The 18,306-nt window shown below is 44.5% G+C and overlaps 1 protein-coding gene and 2 long non-coding RNA genes across 3 annotated transcripts in view; all 3 read left to right on the forward strand.

Moving 5' to 3' along the window:
* Window positions 1–18,306, forward strand: part of LOC310698664 — a 207,943-nt gene that overhangs the window by 146,861 nt on the left and 42,776 nt on the right. The gene's annotated exons all lie outside the window — the stretch shown is intronic.
* Window positions 1,174–11,079, forward strand: ATP6V1G1 (ATPase H+ transporting V1 subunit G1). Its single transcript, XM_083486064.1, has 3 exons — window positions 1,174–1,947; window positions 8,600–8,700; window positions 10,332–11,079. The coding sequence occupies exons 1-3, from the start codon at window positions 1,866–1,868 to the stop codon at window positions 10,503–10,505; spliced, it is 357 nt and encodes a 118-aa protein (XP_083342190.1). The 5' UTR covers window positions 1,174–1,865; the 3' UTR covers window positions 10,506–11,079.
* LOC310698656 lies at window positions 1,975–8,587 on the forward strand. Its single transcript, XR_014521665.1, has 2 exons — window positions 1,975–5,302; window positions 5,962–8,587. It is a non-coding gene; the product is annotated as an uncharacterized lncRNA (long non-coding RNA).

Genomic DNA, 18,306 nt, shown 5'->3' on the forward strand with positions numbered 1-18,306 from the left:
AGTTTTGTTATGTACTGGTGCAATAAGACGCAAGAAAGTTTTCAACCATATATAGAGTTGGAAGCAGTTAATGAACATGCAATACACTTTTACATATCCTCCAACATTTCTCCGATGAAAATAGGGACGTCATATTCCATCATGATAATTTTACTATTTATACCCACATCTTCCTGGGTTGCCCCAGCCACTCTGGCCAGCTTTCAACTTATATAAAAACATAATAAAACGTTAAACGTTAAAAAAACCCACTTCCCTACATAGGATTGCCTTCAGACACCTTGAGAGTCAAATAACCATACCCTCCAACGTTTCTCCCATGAAATGAGACACCAGGGATGTCCCTGGGAAAATAGGGACACTTGGAGGATCTTCTTTTAGGGTTGTATCTGGCTAAGTTCTACTCGGAGTAGCCACATCAAAAATTAATGGATATGAGTAACTTAGATACATTAATTGAAAAGGGTCCATTCTTAAGGAAAGGTTGAATTGAATACATGGTTTCTTGTTTTTGTGATTGCTGCTGTATTAAACATCAATGAAGCATTCTTATACCAATCTTGCACCTATATAAAGCAATCAAATTTCTATTTTTTATTTTTTTTTAGTGTAAAAGAAAACAAATCATAAAGCAATAATTAAATATTGTGTTGTATAGCATAGTTTTGACCCTAGCACCTCTCTCACTTGCCTAGGGAGGGTACAGTATTTCATTATTGGGGCCACCCATTTTTAAGGCTTTTTTGTTTTGTTTTAACAATAAAGCAACATATGAATTTCATGAAACTGATAAATAAATATGTGCGTTTTCTCGTTTATCAAAATATCTCTTCTGAATTACTACACTGAATCTGGAGCATACATCTTGTACATACTGTACAAACATCTGGAACTTATGTTAGTGTATTTATTTATATGTAAACACCGCTTGATCGTAACGTGGAAGCCAAGACGCTGTAACTAGGAGGTGAAATTCGCTGTGGCAAGGTCCTGTGGGCTGAGCACCATTTGTTATCTTCTCACGTGAGACAGCTGAGTATTTTTAATGCCTGGCAAAGGGTGGAGGAGGGGAAGGACGGACACTCGCGCCAGCGCACTGTAGTCGAGCAATGTTTTGATCTGTGTGCGTGTGGTGAAGGTAGCATAACAAAGAAGGAGGAGCCAGAGCAGTAAGCGCCGCCCACAAGCGATAGGCAAAGCCGGCGGCAAAGGAACGGCACGTCCGCGCGCGCAACACCGGGAGGCGGAGTTTAAAAGACTAAAGCTCGAGCGTGCGCAGTGAGGACTTTCGCGGGTGAGGCGTGAGCTGAAGTGACACACGCCACGTGACACCATGGAGAAGGAAAACCATAGAGTGCAGAGATAATTGAAACCCGGCTTTTCTTGCTTGGGCGGCTTCTTCGTCAAAGAAGCTTCTCCTGTTAATTTTAATTCTCAGTTCGAAGGGGCGCGTGAAGAAAAAAAAAAATGATGTCGCTTTCAGGCGAAGGTGGCTGGGTGCACTGCTCCCCACGACGTGGCGGCTAGAGCGTCGCAGCGCTTGCCAACTCGCGCCGGAGGTGACGTCAACGCGCGCCGGAAACGAGGATGAACAACACTGACCAATCCCTCCTTGGTTTTTTTCTTTTTGTTTTTTTTTTTGAGGAACTAAATCCTGGCACGGCCTCTTCCGCTGACTTCCCCGTCAGGTGACCCGCGTCGCTGGCTGGTCTCCGTTCCGGTCCTTGCCTGAGGGGAGTTGCAAGAGGGGCGGCAGCGGCCTGGTCGTGAAGAGGGAGAGAGCCGACCTGAGCCAGTAGAGCTGCCGGCAGGAGCTGCCGGAGAGCGCCGCGACCGCCGCTAGCCGAGCCGACTGCCTCACCGCCATGGCCAGCCAGTCGCAGGGCATCCAGCAGCTGCTGCAGGCCGAGAAGAGGGCAGCCGAGAAGGTGGCCGAGGCCCGGAAGAGTGAGTGGGCGGGCTGGGGCTGGAGGAGGAGGCGGGGTAGCTTAGTACTCTGGGTGCAGTTTTATTCATTTTTATTTATTCACTCACTCATTGGTATTTGTTTTTAAATATGTCTTTGCGTTTGTTGTCATTTATTCAATTATTCTTTATTATTTCATATTTCTTCATTCTTAAATGATGTGTTTCTATTTACTTATTCGTATTTCGTTATTTTTATTTATTAATGTATTCGTATTTATTCCCGTTATTTTTATTTATTTGCTTTAAATATTTATTTGTGTTTATTCTTATTCATTCGTATTTATTCATGGACAGGAATTCAAAAATGCAGGCTAAGACAACTATTCTAAAGCACTGAACAAATGGCTGGCACTAAATCAAATTATCGTGGTTATCAATCCAAAGTGCTGGTTTTGACTGTGTGAGCCAAAAAATAATTTTCAGTTGTGGTGTCCTACCTTTGGAACTCTCTGCTCAGCAAAGCTTGTCTGGCAGTGCCACCTCCTATATTTCTGGCACAGTGCAAATACACTTTTTAGTTCACTCAAACTTTTCAGGAATTCTTGTTTACCTAATTCTCATGTTATGTTGCATAAAAGTTGTTATCCTGACAACAGTTCTGGGTGGCAAGGCAAGACTTATTATTCCCCATATTTTGCAGATAAGATCATAAGTTGCTAACCTTCAGTATTTTATTACTAGCCTATTAAGAGAATACCAGCCTATTTCATTGCTAGCCACGGAGGAGGGAAAACCCCATGCTCTGTGGTCAGCGTGAAAATGCAGGCAGGCAGGCAGAGGTGTGACGGAGCTGAGGCACAGGCTTCCCTTCTTCCACAGCTAGTACTGTAAGTAAGCAAATTATGGTGACCAGGAAAGTTTTTATAATGTTATTGGTCTAAGTCAGTATTGCCTCACTGACTGCAAGCTGCTCTCCAGAGTTTTTGGCAGAGGATGTGAAATGGCAGGGATTGAAGCTGGGATCTGCTGTCAGTAAGAACTGTCATCCCTCCCTCAGTGGAGGCAAGGCTGAAACTTTACAGTGGTTGTATGGAAAGCCCAGTAGTGAAAATGGCAGAGAAAAGAACTTACTGTTTCAAGTTTGAAAGGGTTAGCAATGAATAGCCTATGTTTAAGGGGTCTAACATTTGTATTTATGCAGCAGTGTGCAAAGATAAAATGACAAGGGGAGGCCCAAAGCATATCTGTGAGGTGGCTTGGGACTTAAAGGAAGGGTGAGGTGAGGCAACTGTTTCTCTGTTGTGCTGAGAGGTAGCTTAGGTTGCTGGGACACATGAGAATAGTGTGGCTTGGAAGGAGATCATAAGATGAAGCTTCCTTATGTATAGTTGGCTCTGGTCATTGTGAGCAACAGAGGTTCTTTTTCAGATCAGATCTCCCAGAATCTGTTTGAAGTCCACATTGTGGTAATGGTTTCATAATAAACATTATGAAACATATATCACAAATCACAATGTGTACGCGGAGTAATTACAAAATCACAATGTGGGGAAAACTGAAGCTGGTCATCACTTCTCTCATGATTCTTGCCACCCCTGTTGCTCTGCTGCCTCTTCTCTTCCCTGCAGGGGACAGCGGACCACAAGAGCAAGCGCTGAAGAAAGTCCTGGCAACTTTCCTCAGTAATATAGACACCATTAACTGCTTGTTTTAAGTGCAGGTGCCAGGTTGGTAGGTGGTTGAGGAATACGCTGGTCCAAAGTGACTCCAGGCTTCTTGCTGGGAACCCATTTCCCACTTCCTTTTATTTTGGGCTCTCTGTGCTGGCAGGCCCTGCCTGTAGCAGCCACCAGAGCCCTTCTGGAGCACTCGCAAGAGCAGGAAGCCCCTTCCACATTGCCTCCCCCATGTTGCCCAGCCCTCCCTTTTGAAGGGTTGCTGCCCTCAAATGGGCTCGCTTGGAAGCTATTGCTGGTAGTCTCGAAAAATAAATGGCTGTAAATTACTTCTGAGTTTTAAAAACATAAAAATAAACCTTGCCCTCTTGTTTAAGCCTCTTTCCTTGCTTCTTCCCTTCTGTATCCCTTTGGTATTTCTGCTACTTATTCCTACAGCATTAACATTTGAGAAAATGTGCTAAACGTACTATAAAATAACAGTTTCAACAATATATTAAAGGTAAAATTTTTTTTGTAAGTTTTGGACCTCTAAGTAGTAGCAGTTGCCAGGACGTTACCCTGTTTGCCTCTTCTGGCAGTCCTCTTTTTGTGCAGGGGTTACATTCTGGACCCCCATGCGTTAGTGGACCCCCTGTAAAGTGTCCCCATTTAACGACTTTTTGGATCACTTCTGGATTTCACAGTATGCGTGATCACGTATCAACCAGAAACATGTGCATTGGTCATTGCTTGTACATAGTTCCATCCTTATTTCAGATATTGTGATATATCAGTATATCATGATGTTTAGCTGGTGACATATGATGTTGAAAACCAGGCATCGCCCAGCCCTAGTTGCAGCCCTTTTCATTTTTAAACTATGTTTATGTAGTATACTCATAAGCTGGAAGCCTAGTTAGTGCTTGCCTAGTTTGGGAAGGAGTGACCCTGCCAGAGCCCTGGAGCCTTCTTCCTAGAGCCAGACACCTTGTCCAGCTGATTAAAAGTGATGGCCATTCTGGGATGCTGCGAGAGCCCTCTGGCTGACCTCCCAAAGCCAGATAAAATGGTCAGACTTCGAAATCTTCCACAAAATATTTAGCACTCTCAATTTTGCACCACAGAAGGTGGTGGCATGGCTCTAGCAGCATCCCAGAACCCTCACACCACCCTCCCAAAGCTGGAAGCCTAATTAGTGCTTGCCTAGTTTGGGAAGGAATGAAGGGCTCTAGGACCCTGCCAGAGCCCTGGAGCTTTCTTCCCAGAGCAGTCCCGGCAGTTCTTCTGCACAGGGCGGAGGGCAGAGGTGGTACAAAATTAATAAGATCCATAATTGAGAAGATCTATGTCGGGGCGCCAGATAATGACCTCACACAGGCGCCATTTTATGAAAGATTACAAAGTCCGTCCATTTTGTCTGACTGGTAGGGCAGTGGGATGCTCCCAGAGCTCAGGCACCAGAAGCCTATTGATTGCCCAGCTTTCAGAAGGAGGGAAGGGCTCTAGGACCCTGCCAGAACCCTGAATTTTCCTTCCCAGAGCGCTACTAGCAGTTTCTCTGCACCGGCGCTGAGCTGAGTTGGCGCACAATTGAGAAAATCCACTTGGGGCGTCAACCTCGCAAAGGCACCATTTTATGAAAGATTACTGATTCGTCCATTTTGTCTGACTTTTGGAGGGTGGTGCAAGGGCTCTGGGATGCTGCCAGAAGTGTGGCACCGCCTTTTCAAAGCCAGGTAAACCTTATGCGAGATCACAGCTTAGTATGTGTAGACTAGGGTTATTTACTTGGGAGTTAAAAAGAAATAAAATTTTCCTTCTCCCCTTCTCTGTGTCCATGTTTCTGTGGCTCTCTCATGTCTGTGTTTCCCCTGCCTCATTATGTCCCCCATTTACTCCTTACCAACGAAGTCTCCCCAATGCTTCCGTCGTCCCTTTGCTTTCTTACACATTTGGCCCCTCCAGCCCTATGCTTCCTTATGTGCCTTTTTCCTCTTCACTTTTCTTCTATCCCACTCACCCCTACCAGTGAAAATAGGGGGGGGGAGTGTTTTTGTTTTCTGGTTTTGTTGGTTCCCCCTAAATAGTTTCCTTCCATGTTAAAAAGGAAGGGATTTTTTTAAAGGGTTATCTCTTTGCTACATAATTTCATCCTTATTTAGACATCTGTGCTTGAAAAAGAGCTGATGTGTTAGGTAGGTTGTGGTGGGTCCTGTGGGGAAGGAAAAGGATGGATTTGGGTTAATGAAGAGTGTGTGTTTATAAGAGAGAAAATGGGCTACAATTACAATATTTAAAAAGGCTGAGTCTTCAATAGAAGAGGTGTGTGTGGTGGTGTGCATTTTGGAGATGCCTGGCTGTGGTCTCTTACATAGGATTGCCATATTTCAAACAGTGAAAATCCAGACAGTTGTTTGGGCAAATGAGGAGGAGGCCACCTTGAGCTCTCTGGAGAAAAGGTGGGTTAGAGGTGCAATAAGTAAATAGTAATAGCCCTTGGCATCTTTAATAGGCGGTTGCGACCCCTACTAAAATATGAAAATAGCCCCAAAAGGTGGACATAAGATGCCATATGTCTGAATTTTCCTGGACATTTTTAGCAATTTCTGCCTGGACACTGTTTCTGGCTGCATTGTTTTGGATATGTTCATGAAATTCTGGATGTATGGCAACCCTATTTTACAGCAAAGTCCAGGAGGGCAGAGTTGAGGACCTGTTTACTGAAGGAGCCCAAACACTGCAGGTAGAACTGGTGTGCTACAGGGGAACTTGTATGCTTTTTTAGGGTCCCTGCAGAACATTTGGCTAATCTTAGTAGAATAGTAGCACAGGAGTGAAGCAACAATACAGTCAGGAAGAAAAGGCTATCAAGTTTGGGCTGGGGCTTGCTCTTGGCTCCAAGCACAGCTTCCACTTTTGGATGCATTGGGCAATCTTTTGCATAAGCTACTTTACTCAGTGCAAACAAATTTTAGCCTGCAGATTGCCAGTTGTTTGTGGTGGGCAGATGGTCTGCAAAGTCATGTGCTGTGTAATCCTGCAATGATTGAACAAAAGCTTGGCATGCACTTAGGGACTTGGACTAGAAACGTAATATGCTGTAGTGTCTTGTCTATTGGGAATCGGGAGCCTTCTGCTCAACTAAAATTACTTTATTTGAATTAATCCACTTTTTTATATATTATTTTTGTGTGTGGAAATATCTGGAATCTTTCCCAACATGACTGCTTGGAGGAAGGAACTTGCTGGCTCGTCAGACCAGCGGAAGCATGTCATGTGCCTGAAAGACAGTGTAACAAGCAAGTGTCTGGTTAATCTGTATGTTGGAAAATGTGACAAATCCCAAGCCTTGATTAAAGATGTCGCTTCCAGTCAGCCCCAAATGTTCAAAAACTTAGTTGGGTTCACACATCATGGGGCTGGCCTACAAGTGTCATGTTCCAAGTCTCTTGACATGTATTGCAAGTTCAGCTATATATTTTGTGTATCTGTATCGTGCCCTTCAAGGAGGGGACAAAATATTCAATGCAGCAAACCAAGTGTACAAAAGTGTGAGGAAATGTTACACGGCTAAACAGTTTTGCTAGCACAAGCACCTTGGGCAGTGCATTGTAAATTCCCCTCCCTGCATGCCCCCTAAATAGGTTCTAGGGCTTATGAGGGAGGAGAAATTAACAACTGTACAAGACAACTTCACGGTGGATCTTTCTAGACCCTGGGTGTGTGAAGTGCAGATCTCCCCTTCTGCCACCCTCCCCAAAAAACACACACTGGTGTCTGGGGCTGGTTACATCCAGAGTGGGGGAACCCAGCAGTCAACCCTGGCTGCCCCAAAGCTGCAGAGGTAGAGGGGGGCTGAGGTGTGAAGCCCGAGGCCTTTCCTTAGGAAACTCACATCCAGCACCCTACTTGTTTGGCAGTCTGCATAGAATTCCCTTTCCTCCTCCTTTTGTGCATTTCAGGGGGTTGGACTAGATGACCCTTGGGGTCCCTTCCAACTCTACAATTCTGTGAGTCTGTAATAACAGTTTAATGCTTTTTGGTAAACTAAGCTTTGTGAAAAGCTTGAATGAATTGAAAAAAAGTCTTTGCATGGTGCCCAAAATACAAGAGATGGGACTGCCAAACGAGCTTTCCTAGGCTCCAGAGGTGGGACACCACTACTAAAAATTATTTTCTGGATCACACAAGCTCAAAACCAGCACTTTGGATTGATTGAATATGGAAACAAAAATGGTAACCTGTGTAGATGGTATTTCAGTGTTGTGTGTTCCAAGGTACCATCTCTTGTTAACATCCTAGCAGCTGCATTCTTGACCAGTTGCAGTTTCCAAACTGTCTTCAAAGGTAATCCTATGTAGACCATACTGAAGTTATCTCCCTGGTTTGTACACAGTGAATATCATCACTGCCCTGTAATTTGGCTGCCCTATATTCTTTACCCATGAATGCATGCTTTAGGTTATCAAGGCTACCTGTGGCATTCTAAAGATTGCACACACAGTGTACATAACTGTAGCAAGAGACATACACACATGTTATGTCAGGGTGAATCGACCTTTTGGGGTTATAAGTGTGTCTGTGAATTGACGTCACAGCTCAACAGCATTCAAATAAGGATTTTGCTCTTGCCTGTAACTAAGCCATGGCTGAGAACTAGTATAGTGTGGTGATTAGAGTGTGCTGGATCTGGGGGACCAGAGTTCAAACCCCAATCACCCACTGGACAGACTTGTCACAGGCCTGTCATTGCCTCCCAGCCTAACCCACCTTGCAGGGTTGTTGCAAGCATAAAATGAGGAGGAGGACAACCACGCAGGCCACCTTGAGCTTTCTGGAGGAAAGGTGGGTTAGAGGTGCAATAAGTAAATAATAAATAGCCCTTGACTTCTTTAATAGGTGGTTGCACCCCCTGCTAAAATCTGAAAACAGCAGAGCAACTTAGCTGAATCAGTTTACAGTTCTTAACTGCTCTGATATCTGAGCACTCCTGCCTCTCTCTTTTTTTCCTCCCCCTTCCCCCCCATAAAAAGGAAAGAACCGGAGGTTGAAACAAGCGAAAGAAGAAGCTCAAGCTGAAATTGAGCAATATCGCCTGCAGAGGGAGAAGGATTTCAAAGCCAAGGAAGCAGCGGTTGGTTATATTTCCATACTAGCTAAGATTTTCTTTTCACTCCTCTCTTTTCTTCTCTGCCCAGATTTGCTGCCCGCCCCTGTGGTGATTCTTGGAAGTCTGGGATATAACTGACTTAACAGCAGTTATTGGTGCAGAGATTAAGACCCTGTGGCCCTGCAGATGTTGTTAGGACTTCACTCCGTAGCTGATGATGAGTTGTAATCCAGCAACATCTGAAGGGCACAGGGTCATCATCCCTACAATCTAGACCGCTCTTCACTCAGTGGATATGTTGTAACTTTCTAAAGCCAATGGCCGTTGCTATATCTTAAAGCAGTGGAATTTGAATCTCTTCTCCATCCTGCCCAATTTTCTGCCCATAATGTTTTTGGGGGTGAATGGAATTTTGCAGGGAAGCCACTTTCCTTCACATCATGTGTTATTCAACTTACATTTTCTGCCTCTTCCCCCTGTCAATTCATCCCCTAAGCGTAAAAAGTTATTCTAACCATCTGATCATTCTGGCTGCCTTTCCTCCCAGTTCTATGATACACTCTTCTTCAGACCCCCATTCAACTCCAGCCTAAAAAGCTAAACTGGCATGCACTCACACGCATATACATAGAGTATTTATTCACCTTTCTCATTTTTTTTAAGTTAGGGCTTCTAGATGTAAATGAGGGCATGTTCCTTGTAACTTAATAGTTTCACAGAAAATGAGAATTGTGTTTGCTGCAAGGTTGATAACATGTACTAGTCGGGAGTCCCTCTTTGCAACTGATTCATAGTAAAAAGGACCTGTGCTTGGTCACTTTCTCTCACCATTCTTTTGCAACATTATTTTTTAAATGCTGTCAATAGCAGTTGAAGTTCATTACAGTACTTGCTAAGAATGTGGATTTTCCAGTCATTTGTACCAACATGTTTAAAATTATAACACTTATGTTTTGGGGGGTTTTTTTGGATTTTGGGTAGCACCTCTCCTTTCATTATACAGTCGTACATCCACTTATGTATCCCTCTGGTTACGTAAACTTCGGGAAACGTAAGCAGCAAACCCGGAAGTATATTTCGGGGGGGTTTGCCACGCACACATGCATAGAAGTGCTCTACTGCCGTGCATGCGTGCACAGAAGCGGTCTCTCCAGTTGCGAAAACCTCGGGATCCGGCCGGACCTCTGGAACAGATCCGGTCAGCAACCGGAGGTACCACGGTATTACAGGAAGGGCATGTTTCAGGTGGCCTTTGAAGCCTGACCACTAGTCCCTCTAGCCCAGACTTGTCTATACTGACTGGCATTGCCTCCCTGGGGTTTCAGACAGGGAGTCTTTGCCATACCTAACTTGGGAATTCAGGGACTGAACCTGGGACTTTCTGAACTTTGGCCCCCTAGCCATGCTTGCTGTGGTTGAAAGGAATTGCAATTCAGCAGCATCTGGAGGACTGAAAGCCCCCACCCTTGCCTGGAGGGCCACATACACAAAGCTACTGAGATCAGTGGGGCTTATGTAGATATGCATAGAATTGTTCTGGATTGAGGCACTGAAGAATCCTAGAAAAGACATGAAATTCCATCTGGTATGAAATGTACTTTCCGGCATTACTGCTTGTTGAATAAACTTTCCTCCCCCCCCCCTTGTTGCCTCAGGCTCTTGGTTCCCATGGCAGTTCCACCACTGAGGTGGAAAAGGAGACTCAGGAGAAGATGACCATTCTCCAGAACAACTTCCAGAAGAACAGGGAGGAGGTGCTGACTAGCCTGCTCAACTTAGTCTGTGACATCAAGCCAGAAATCCATTTGAACTATCGCATCAATGGATAGGGGGGGGGGGAGTGTTTTGGCATTCAGGAAGTATTAAGCAATACCGACTCTAGCTGTGCCCCTCCTTTTGTAACAGATCTTAACTTATTTCAGAGAGTTGTAGATAATCTTTTTGCCTCTTCTTTCTAAAACTCCTGAGAACCTTGTGTAGCATTTTTGGAGCTCATCCAAAGATACATATATACTAGTTACATGTCTCAAAAGTGCATTATGATGGAAGGGTAATATTGTAAGACTTGTGATAAGTATTGCGCATTCTGTCCCCATGAAGTATTTTAAAGTTAGGAAGGATAGGATCTCCTATGCTATCTTCTGTATACCTCTTAAAACTGGAAATGTGTGAGCCTGGTGCTATGGCCAATGACAAGCTCACACCAGCAGAGGGAGGAAGTTTTGTTCATAAAGAGTTGTGAGTCTTACGGTACAGACTAGTCCAATGACTTGTGATGGTGTGTTTTCTTGAAGTAGATTCTGTTTGAACAGCTATACTCTGTATATCTTCCTGTTTAACTTGAACTAGAATCCTGCCCTTACAAATGTTTGAAGAAAAGTAAAAGTCTTACTTAATCTGTGATTGGATTAAAATGTGTTCATTTCATTCAATTTATGAATTGCTTCCCATAAAATGTTTTAAAGCAATGCCACAGTAAAAAACCAATTCTGTATACACAAACGAGCAATTCCATATGTAGAAGCATTTTCAGTTTCCATGGAGATACATACTGGGATAAAGAGCTTTGTGCAAAAGTCTTGTTGGACAAGAAACACATAGGTGCCAATAAGAATAAAGGTGATGGATCTCTGATTTGCAATGGGAAGGAATTCCAGAGGATAGGTGCCTTTACACTAAAATGATTACTCCTCTCTCATCTTCTCCCACCCCTCACACATCTGGCATAGGATCATGGTTAACTGAATGAATGGGTGGGTGCTTTTGTCATTCCAATGGTGCTATTCTCTTGTAAGTCACCTTCCCAGGTCTGCAGGCTGGCGCAAGAACCAGATGTGAGTAAGGTGGGTGATGTGACTCTTGTCTTACGTATCTGCTAAGCCACATCAATTGCTCTACTCGTATCTGGTCCATGCACAATCCAAGGTGTGCAAAATATCCATAATTCATCTGGCAAGCAGGAGGCACCGTCACAGTTCAGGGACACATTCCTGCGCAGCAAAAGCAATCAAGGAGGTTGCACATTGAGGCCAGTGAGGTGGGGTAGCTTAAGAAGGAGCTCAGGTGATTTCCATGGGGTGCATAGAAGAGCTGATTTTATCTCATGGATGAAAACTTAATTATCATATTAAAACGTGGCTTAGCCAGTTCATGTCATATCCTACTGAAATCCGGCCAGTTTGAGTAAAACAATTAGACTTTCAGACCCTTTGTGAGTTGGGGAAGCAGCTCAAACATAATTTAAAGAATGCCTTTAAACTTAGAGCTCTCGTGCTGGCAGCGGTGGAACCTGCAGTTCTCATCCTTGATCAATGGCTGTGCTGACTGACATATTCAGATTGAAGTCTCACAATATTTGAAGAGCCACAGGTTCCCTATGGCAACTGCTGCACCTCACCTGAGCTCTCTGAATTGTAGGGGAAGGGAACCTGCAGCCAAAGGGTCATAATTCATTGACAGAAGGTCTGGACGATATATCAATATATCGCCCAGGACCAGCATCAGGAGTAGACCGTGATGTCAGTGGTTCCACTCAGTGGTTTATCACTGGTGAAACCCCTGCCCAGCCCTAATTGACAATGCATCTGCTTTGCATGCAAAAAGTCTCATGTTCAATCCCTGGCATTTACAGGTAGGTCTGGGAAGCTGTCCCTGTCTTAGACCCTGGAGAGCTGCTGCCAGTCATCTAGCTACTAAGCTAGATGCAGCAATGATCAGAGTTGGTGTAAGGAAGCTTCCTGTGTTGCTAAAGTGCTGCTTTTGCCTGTTGCAAAAAGAAACAAAAAGATGAACCAAAGAAGGCCTACTCTCTATCCTAGCACCAAGCAGATGACTGCATAGGAGTATAGACTTAGTATTTGGTCTCGAGTCATTTCATCGTGCCAGAAGTCTTGTTGGGTGGGGTGGGAGGAGAAGCTCTGCAGAGGTTTTGCAGAAGCAACCGGGAGTTATCACTACTGCCTTCACCCAAGTCAGTGTGCGGTGAAACAGTTTCTGTTTTGCTGAGCCATCTGGTGTCAGCTGAAGAGTCAGGCAGGAGTTGCATAAATAACATCGTAGGCTCTTATATCTTTATATTTTGCATTTGGGCAGATGCCAGAGCACAAAATGTTCTGTGTCATTCTAACATCCCATGCATGTTAGAACACAGGAGAGCCTTGCATCAGACTGAAGGTGTGTCTAACATCTTGTTCTGTCCGTCACCAGCTCCCACCAGCAAACAAGCTTCCTGCAGGGGGCTGTCACTGTTGGTACCTAGTGACTAATATTCAGAAGCATTCTGCCTCATCCTCATTGAGTTGCTGCTGAACTACAACCAGCATCCTTGGCTCAGCTGGCTAGGCCTGATGTGTGTTCTGAGCACCTGGTATACAGCCATCACCAGTAGCCATTATTTTCCAGAATAAAAAAATTCCTTCCAGTAGCACCTTAAAGACCAACTAAGTTAGTTCTTGGTATGAGCTTTCGTGTGCATGCACACTTCTTCAGATACATTGCCTAATCCCCTTTTAATGGCATCTAAAAGGGTGACCTTTGCCCCATCTGTGGATTGTGTAAGCAAAATACATAGTAGGAGTGGCAGCTGGGGGAAAAGGGCTTCTGCTGCTGCTGTGAAGTTTGACAGAGCAGTTGACCAGAACTGTGCATGGAATGTCCCATTCATCTCTCTCTCTCTCTCTCTCTCTCTCTCTCTCTCTCTCTCTTTCTGTGTGTGTATGAGACAGAAAGAGATCTCATGGTGCCACACGAGATTTTATGAATGGCATTTAATGGTTTGTCCTGTTCCTTAATGACTTCCCTATTCTGTTGCCGGAGTCAGCTTTCTATTATGGCTCCAAATCTTTCATGGGTCTATATTTGTTCATCTATATATAGAGTTGAGATTGCTAATTGGGCGGTGTGTTCAAAGCCATTGATGGGAGTATGGAGTCATTAGCTGGTAATAAAAGCATGTCCCAGTTTGACCTTACAGTGTAAAAAATAATGCAACACCACCTGCTGTCTTTTGTGGGTGGTGGCTCAAAGTAATTTGTTAATAATCACTTTGGATTTTTAAAATACTTATAACCTTGATCACTGATTCATTTTAATAACTTCTGTACTGCTTATTATAATATAATAAGTGGTTCACACAAGTTACAAGCAAAAAATCTCAAGCAAAAAATCAGTATATCGCATCAAAATACAATAAGAATCTAGTAAAACATTAAAGCAGAAATACTGAAATACTTGTGGCCTGTTCCAGTAGCTTGATGAAAAGACATAGTGACCCATGAGCCATGTTCAAACAAATGTTGGCATCTGTCTGTCTCAAGTGTGCCTCGGGGTGAAGTCAGACCACTGGGGAATTGCAGCGCCTGCTGTGGCTGCAGAGACCAGTAATTTGTAACTGTTTCCTCCTGTGTTGTTTTTGCTGCATTAGCAGCACCAAAGTGAACCTTCTGAAGCCCAAGCCTGGGCAGTGAGTTTGGAGGGCTTGGGCTGCCTAGACGAAAAGACCCCCACTTGGTGTCGCTGATGTGGTCCAGAGGAAAGCAGAGCAATACGTTTGGAACCAGCTTGGCTGCAGGAGTTGCCAGAAGGAGGCGTACATGGCACCACTCTGGATTTGTGTAGGATTTATTCCTTAGTCTTTTCTTCTCCTAAATATGCCCCACAAGGCAATGGGTATATATTTTTCTCACAGTTTACTCCCATAGGTTTTCTCCTGCAAGGAATTGGAGGTTTAGGATCAGAGTTTTATTTCCATACAGTGGTAACTCAGGTTACAGACGCTTCAAGTTCCAGACTCCGCTAACCCAGAAATAGTAGCTCGGGTTAAGAACTTTGCTTCAGGATGAGAACAGAAACTGCATGATAACGGCGCAGCGGCAGTGGGAGGCCCCATTAGCTAAAGAGGTACCTCAGGTTAAGAATAGTTTCAGGTTAAGAACAGACCTTCAGAACGAATTAAATTCTTAACCCAAGGTACCACTGTACGGGCTACCTTCCCAGGTTGATAAGTCCCATCTGCCACTCACTTCCCTCTACAGCATATGCAGAAACTACCACCTAGACCATGGGTAGGCAAACTAAGGCCCGGGGGCCAGATCCAGTCCTATCACCTCAGTCCGGCCCACGGACAGTCCAGGAATCAGCATGTTTTTACATTAATAGAATGTGTCCTTTTATTTAAAATGCATCTCTGGGTTATTTGTGGGGAATAGGAATTTTTTCATTTATTTATTTTTCCAAAATATAGTCCAGCCCCCCACAAGGTCTGAGGGACAGTGGACCAGCCCCCTGCTGAAAAAGTTTGCTGACCCCTGTAGACCCATTATTTGTCTCATCCACTAAGTCCACCAGAGCTTGTCTTTGCATGCAGGGGAAGTCCCTAACTCACCAAGGGTTTGAGAACCATTGGCTACCCTCACCTGCTTTAGCTGCTCAGTCAAAGCCGTTTCCTGAGGTGTAGCCACTATAGGTGAGAGATGAGTGCAGGGTTGGGGACAAAAGGTGAGCAAACAACCCCAGAAGGAGCATGACGGCCTTCACCAGAGGTACTACTCCTCTCCTAACCCCAAACACTGCATTCAAGCAATAAACTCTGGTTAATCTTAACTATTGCCTGTTGAAACAAGCCAGCTTCACAATCCATGGTTTGAATATCCATGGTTACTTTCAAACTGGTCATGGTGAAGACCAACCATACATTCCAACTTATGAAGCAGATTGGGGCAGCTGGTGTTCCGTGTGCAACACATGGCACTTGTGTTGCTTGTGTGTGCGAAGTCACTAGCATGCTGAGCACCCTCAGTGGTGCATGTTGAGCATCCCAAGTGATGAGCGCTGAGCAGCCCGAGCACTGGCTTTTCCTGCTGCTGAAAGAGGCCCTGGCTCCTTCTGGCGTCGTGCAGAACATAGTGTGTGTGATGTCCTGTGTGCTGAGTGTCCCGAGCATTACATGTGCCGTGCGCAATGTCATGTGCACAATGCTCAGTGTGACATTGGGAAGAGCCAGGGCCTCTTTCCGCTGCAGCAGCAGGAGGAGAAGAAGCTGGCTACAGAAGCCACATCTCAACGTTCAGCCTCCCCTCCCTGAAATACTATTCAGGGGCCCAAAGAGCTCAGCACCCACCCCCAAGGTGGCACCCCTAAGACCAACCAGATTGTGTTGGTGACAAGCTGTGATTAATGAAAAACAAGCAAAATGAGGCTTTCAAAGGAATGGAGAGACATTGCAAAGCTGGCTGGAGCTGTGTGAGATTTCACTTAGCTGCCATATAGCAAGTCAGACAATTGGTCCATCTGACTCAGTATTGTCTCTTGCTTATCTGGAGGGAGGATATAAAGTTCTGTGTGAATGTGTGTATAAACTACAGTAAGGCACAAAGATAATATTTACATTCATTGTTCCATCCATTTTTCCCTCTGGCCCTATCCACCACTGACATGTGGACCCCAGTTGGTTTGCCCAGAAGGGAATGTGGCTCTCAGGCTGAAAAGGGCCTCCCACTATGATTTGTGTGCTGTTAAAGCACTGGGAGCCAGAGGAGAGGGAGCTAAAAATAACACTACTGATTTCATATGCAGCCGTTCACAGGGGATTTAAGAGTGCCCAGCAAGAGGCTACAGGAGGCCCTGAAAAAGATCCAGTAGAAAAAAAGGTGAGGATTTGCAGGCCAAGTCTCTTGAAGCTGAGATGTGTCTCCTGTTAAGGAAGCCATGGATTTTTCTTCTATGTTCAGCCTTCAGACAATAATAAGAAAAATCTGTAGAAGGGCACAAAGTCAGCACAGTTTATCCACATTACAGAACAGCAAAAAGCTTTGACACAGGCAGATAAACAAGTGCTGCAGAACTTTGCTGGATGCTTGTAGGTTTACAATGGTTGCTTCCAAGCAGGTTGTAAAGGAAAAACTGAAATGGTCAGAGGCATCTTGTTGACATAGATTAATTGCAGATTAATTGCCACAATTAATTACAAGATAGCAGCTCTCCTTGCCATTTAAGGACCCACTCAGAGGAACCCTGCCCTTCCAACCAAGAGAGATTGAGAGCCGTAATCTGTATCTTCTATACCACTTTAGGCTACAAAGTGTGGGTGAGTGGGGAGGAGCCAGTGTGAGAAGAGGATGCTGGAGTAGGTGGGCCTTTGGCCTGATCCTACAGGGCTTTTCTTGTGTTCCAGTTTGTGTTGTTTGGAGAAATATGAATTAGGTAGAATTGCCTTTAAATCTGACCTAAGCTGAACCATTCCCCAATCTCTACCCAAGTGTCAAAATAAAGAAAGATAAAGAAACAAGAACTACATAATGAAAGCTCCAGATGCACCTGTATGGGGGAAGGAATACCACAGTTTAGGGGCTGCCACAAAGAATGCCTTTTCCCAGGCTGCCACCCCCTTAATGTCCGAGGGTAGTGGAACTATCAAGAGGGCCCCTTTGGAAGCCAAACCACAGGATTTGAGGAACACATGACTGAATTCCTTTGCAGTCACTAAGCTGCCTTGCTGGTCTGAGCTGAGAAAAATATTTTGGTCGGCATTCAGCAAGACTTTCCATATTTTTTACCTGCTTCCTCCCAATCTAAACAATCCTGCAATTCTATGGAAACCTTACAGCATTTTGATCTTTGACGCTCCTTCCTGGTTGGAAGAGGACCAGATGTTTATGACGGAGTTCTGCACAGCAGTAGAAGGAGGCGGCAATGTAAGCGCTCTCTCTCTCTCTCTCTCTCTCTCACACACACACACACACACATTTTCCATAGGTTATTGTCTTTGTTTTTTTACCGCAGCTCATAAAGAAGCTGACTCATGCACAAGAGACCTAGATTATTTTAGTAATGAAGGAGAAGGGAGTGCACTTCCTACCCTAAGGGACCTCTGAGGATGGAAAGCTAGTCCAACTTCTCATTCATAATTCCCAGCAAGTGGTTGAGTAATGGTTGGGTGGTTGGTTACAGGAGAGATGATCAAAAATTCCCAAGTTTTTCTTGTTTCTGTTTCTGTTGGGTGTATTATGCAACATGCCACTGATGCAATCATAGCGGGCTAGGTACAAGCCATGTACAAAAGACAAGCGAAAATGAATTTATTAGTGTAGAGCAGTGGTTCCCAAAGTGGAGGTAGGAGGTGGGATTCCCTAGGGCCAAGGAGGGTGTGTGTGTGTGTACGTGTACACTGGAGGTGTAAATGACTACCAGGCTTTGAAAAGCTGGTAAGACTGGATCAAGTTCATCAGTTTGGTTGAGTTAATTAAACTGGATAGTTTTAACTGGATTTTGAATGAATAAAAGCTTGCTGCTTTGAATGTCATTGTGATATTATCTTTCTTAGTGGCTTGTGCGCACTGCTATTCTGAATAATGCTCTTTATAGGGTAGAGGGCACTGGAGATAAATCCACAGAACCAAAGGACCTTGAGAACGAAGGGTATGCAGCCCATATTCTTTCTTCCTTTTTTGTACAAGTGGGGTCTTGTGTTTCTGGTTTGCAATGCATAATAAGCCTCACAAGTGAAAGAGTGCAGACTATGGATTGCACCGAGGGCTGTGCAACAGATTTGCCTGATGCATGACCCAGATCAGCCATATTTGGGTGACTTCGGTACAGCCATGGATCTCTACAGGTTGGGTCGGATGGCATCCA

This window comes from Podarcis liolepis, assembly GCF_965112155.1.
Source record: "Podarcis liolepis genome assembly, chromosome: Z".
Taxonomy (NCBI): domain Eukaryota; kingdom Metazoa; phylum Chordata; class Lepidosauria; order Squamata; family Lacertidae; genus Podarcis; species Podarcis liolepis.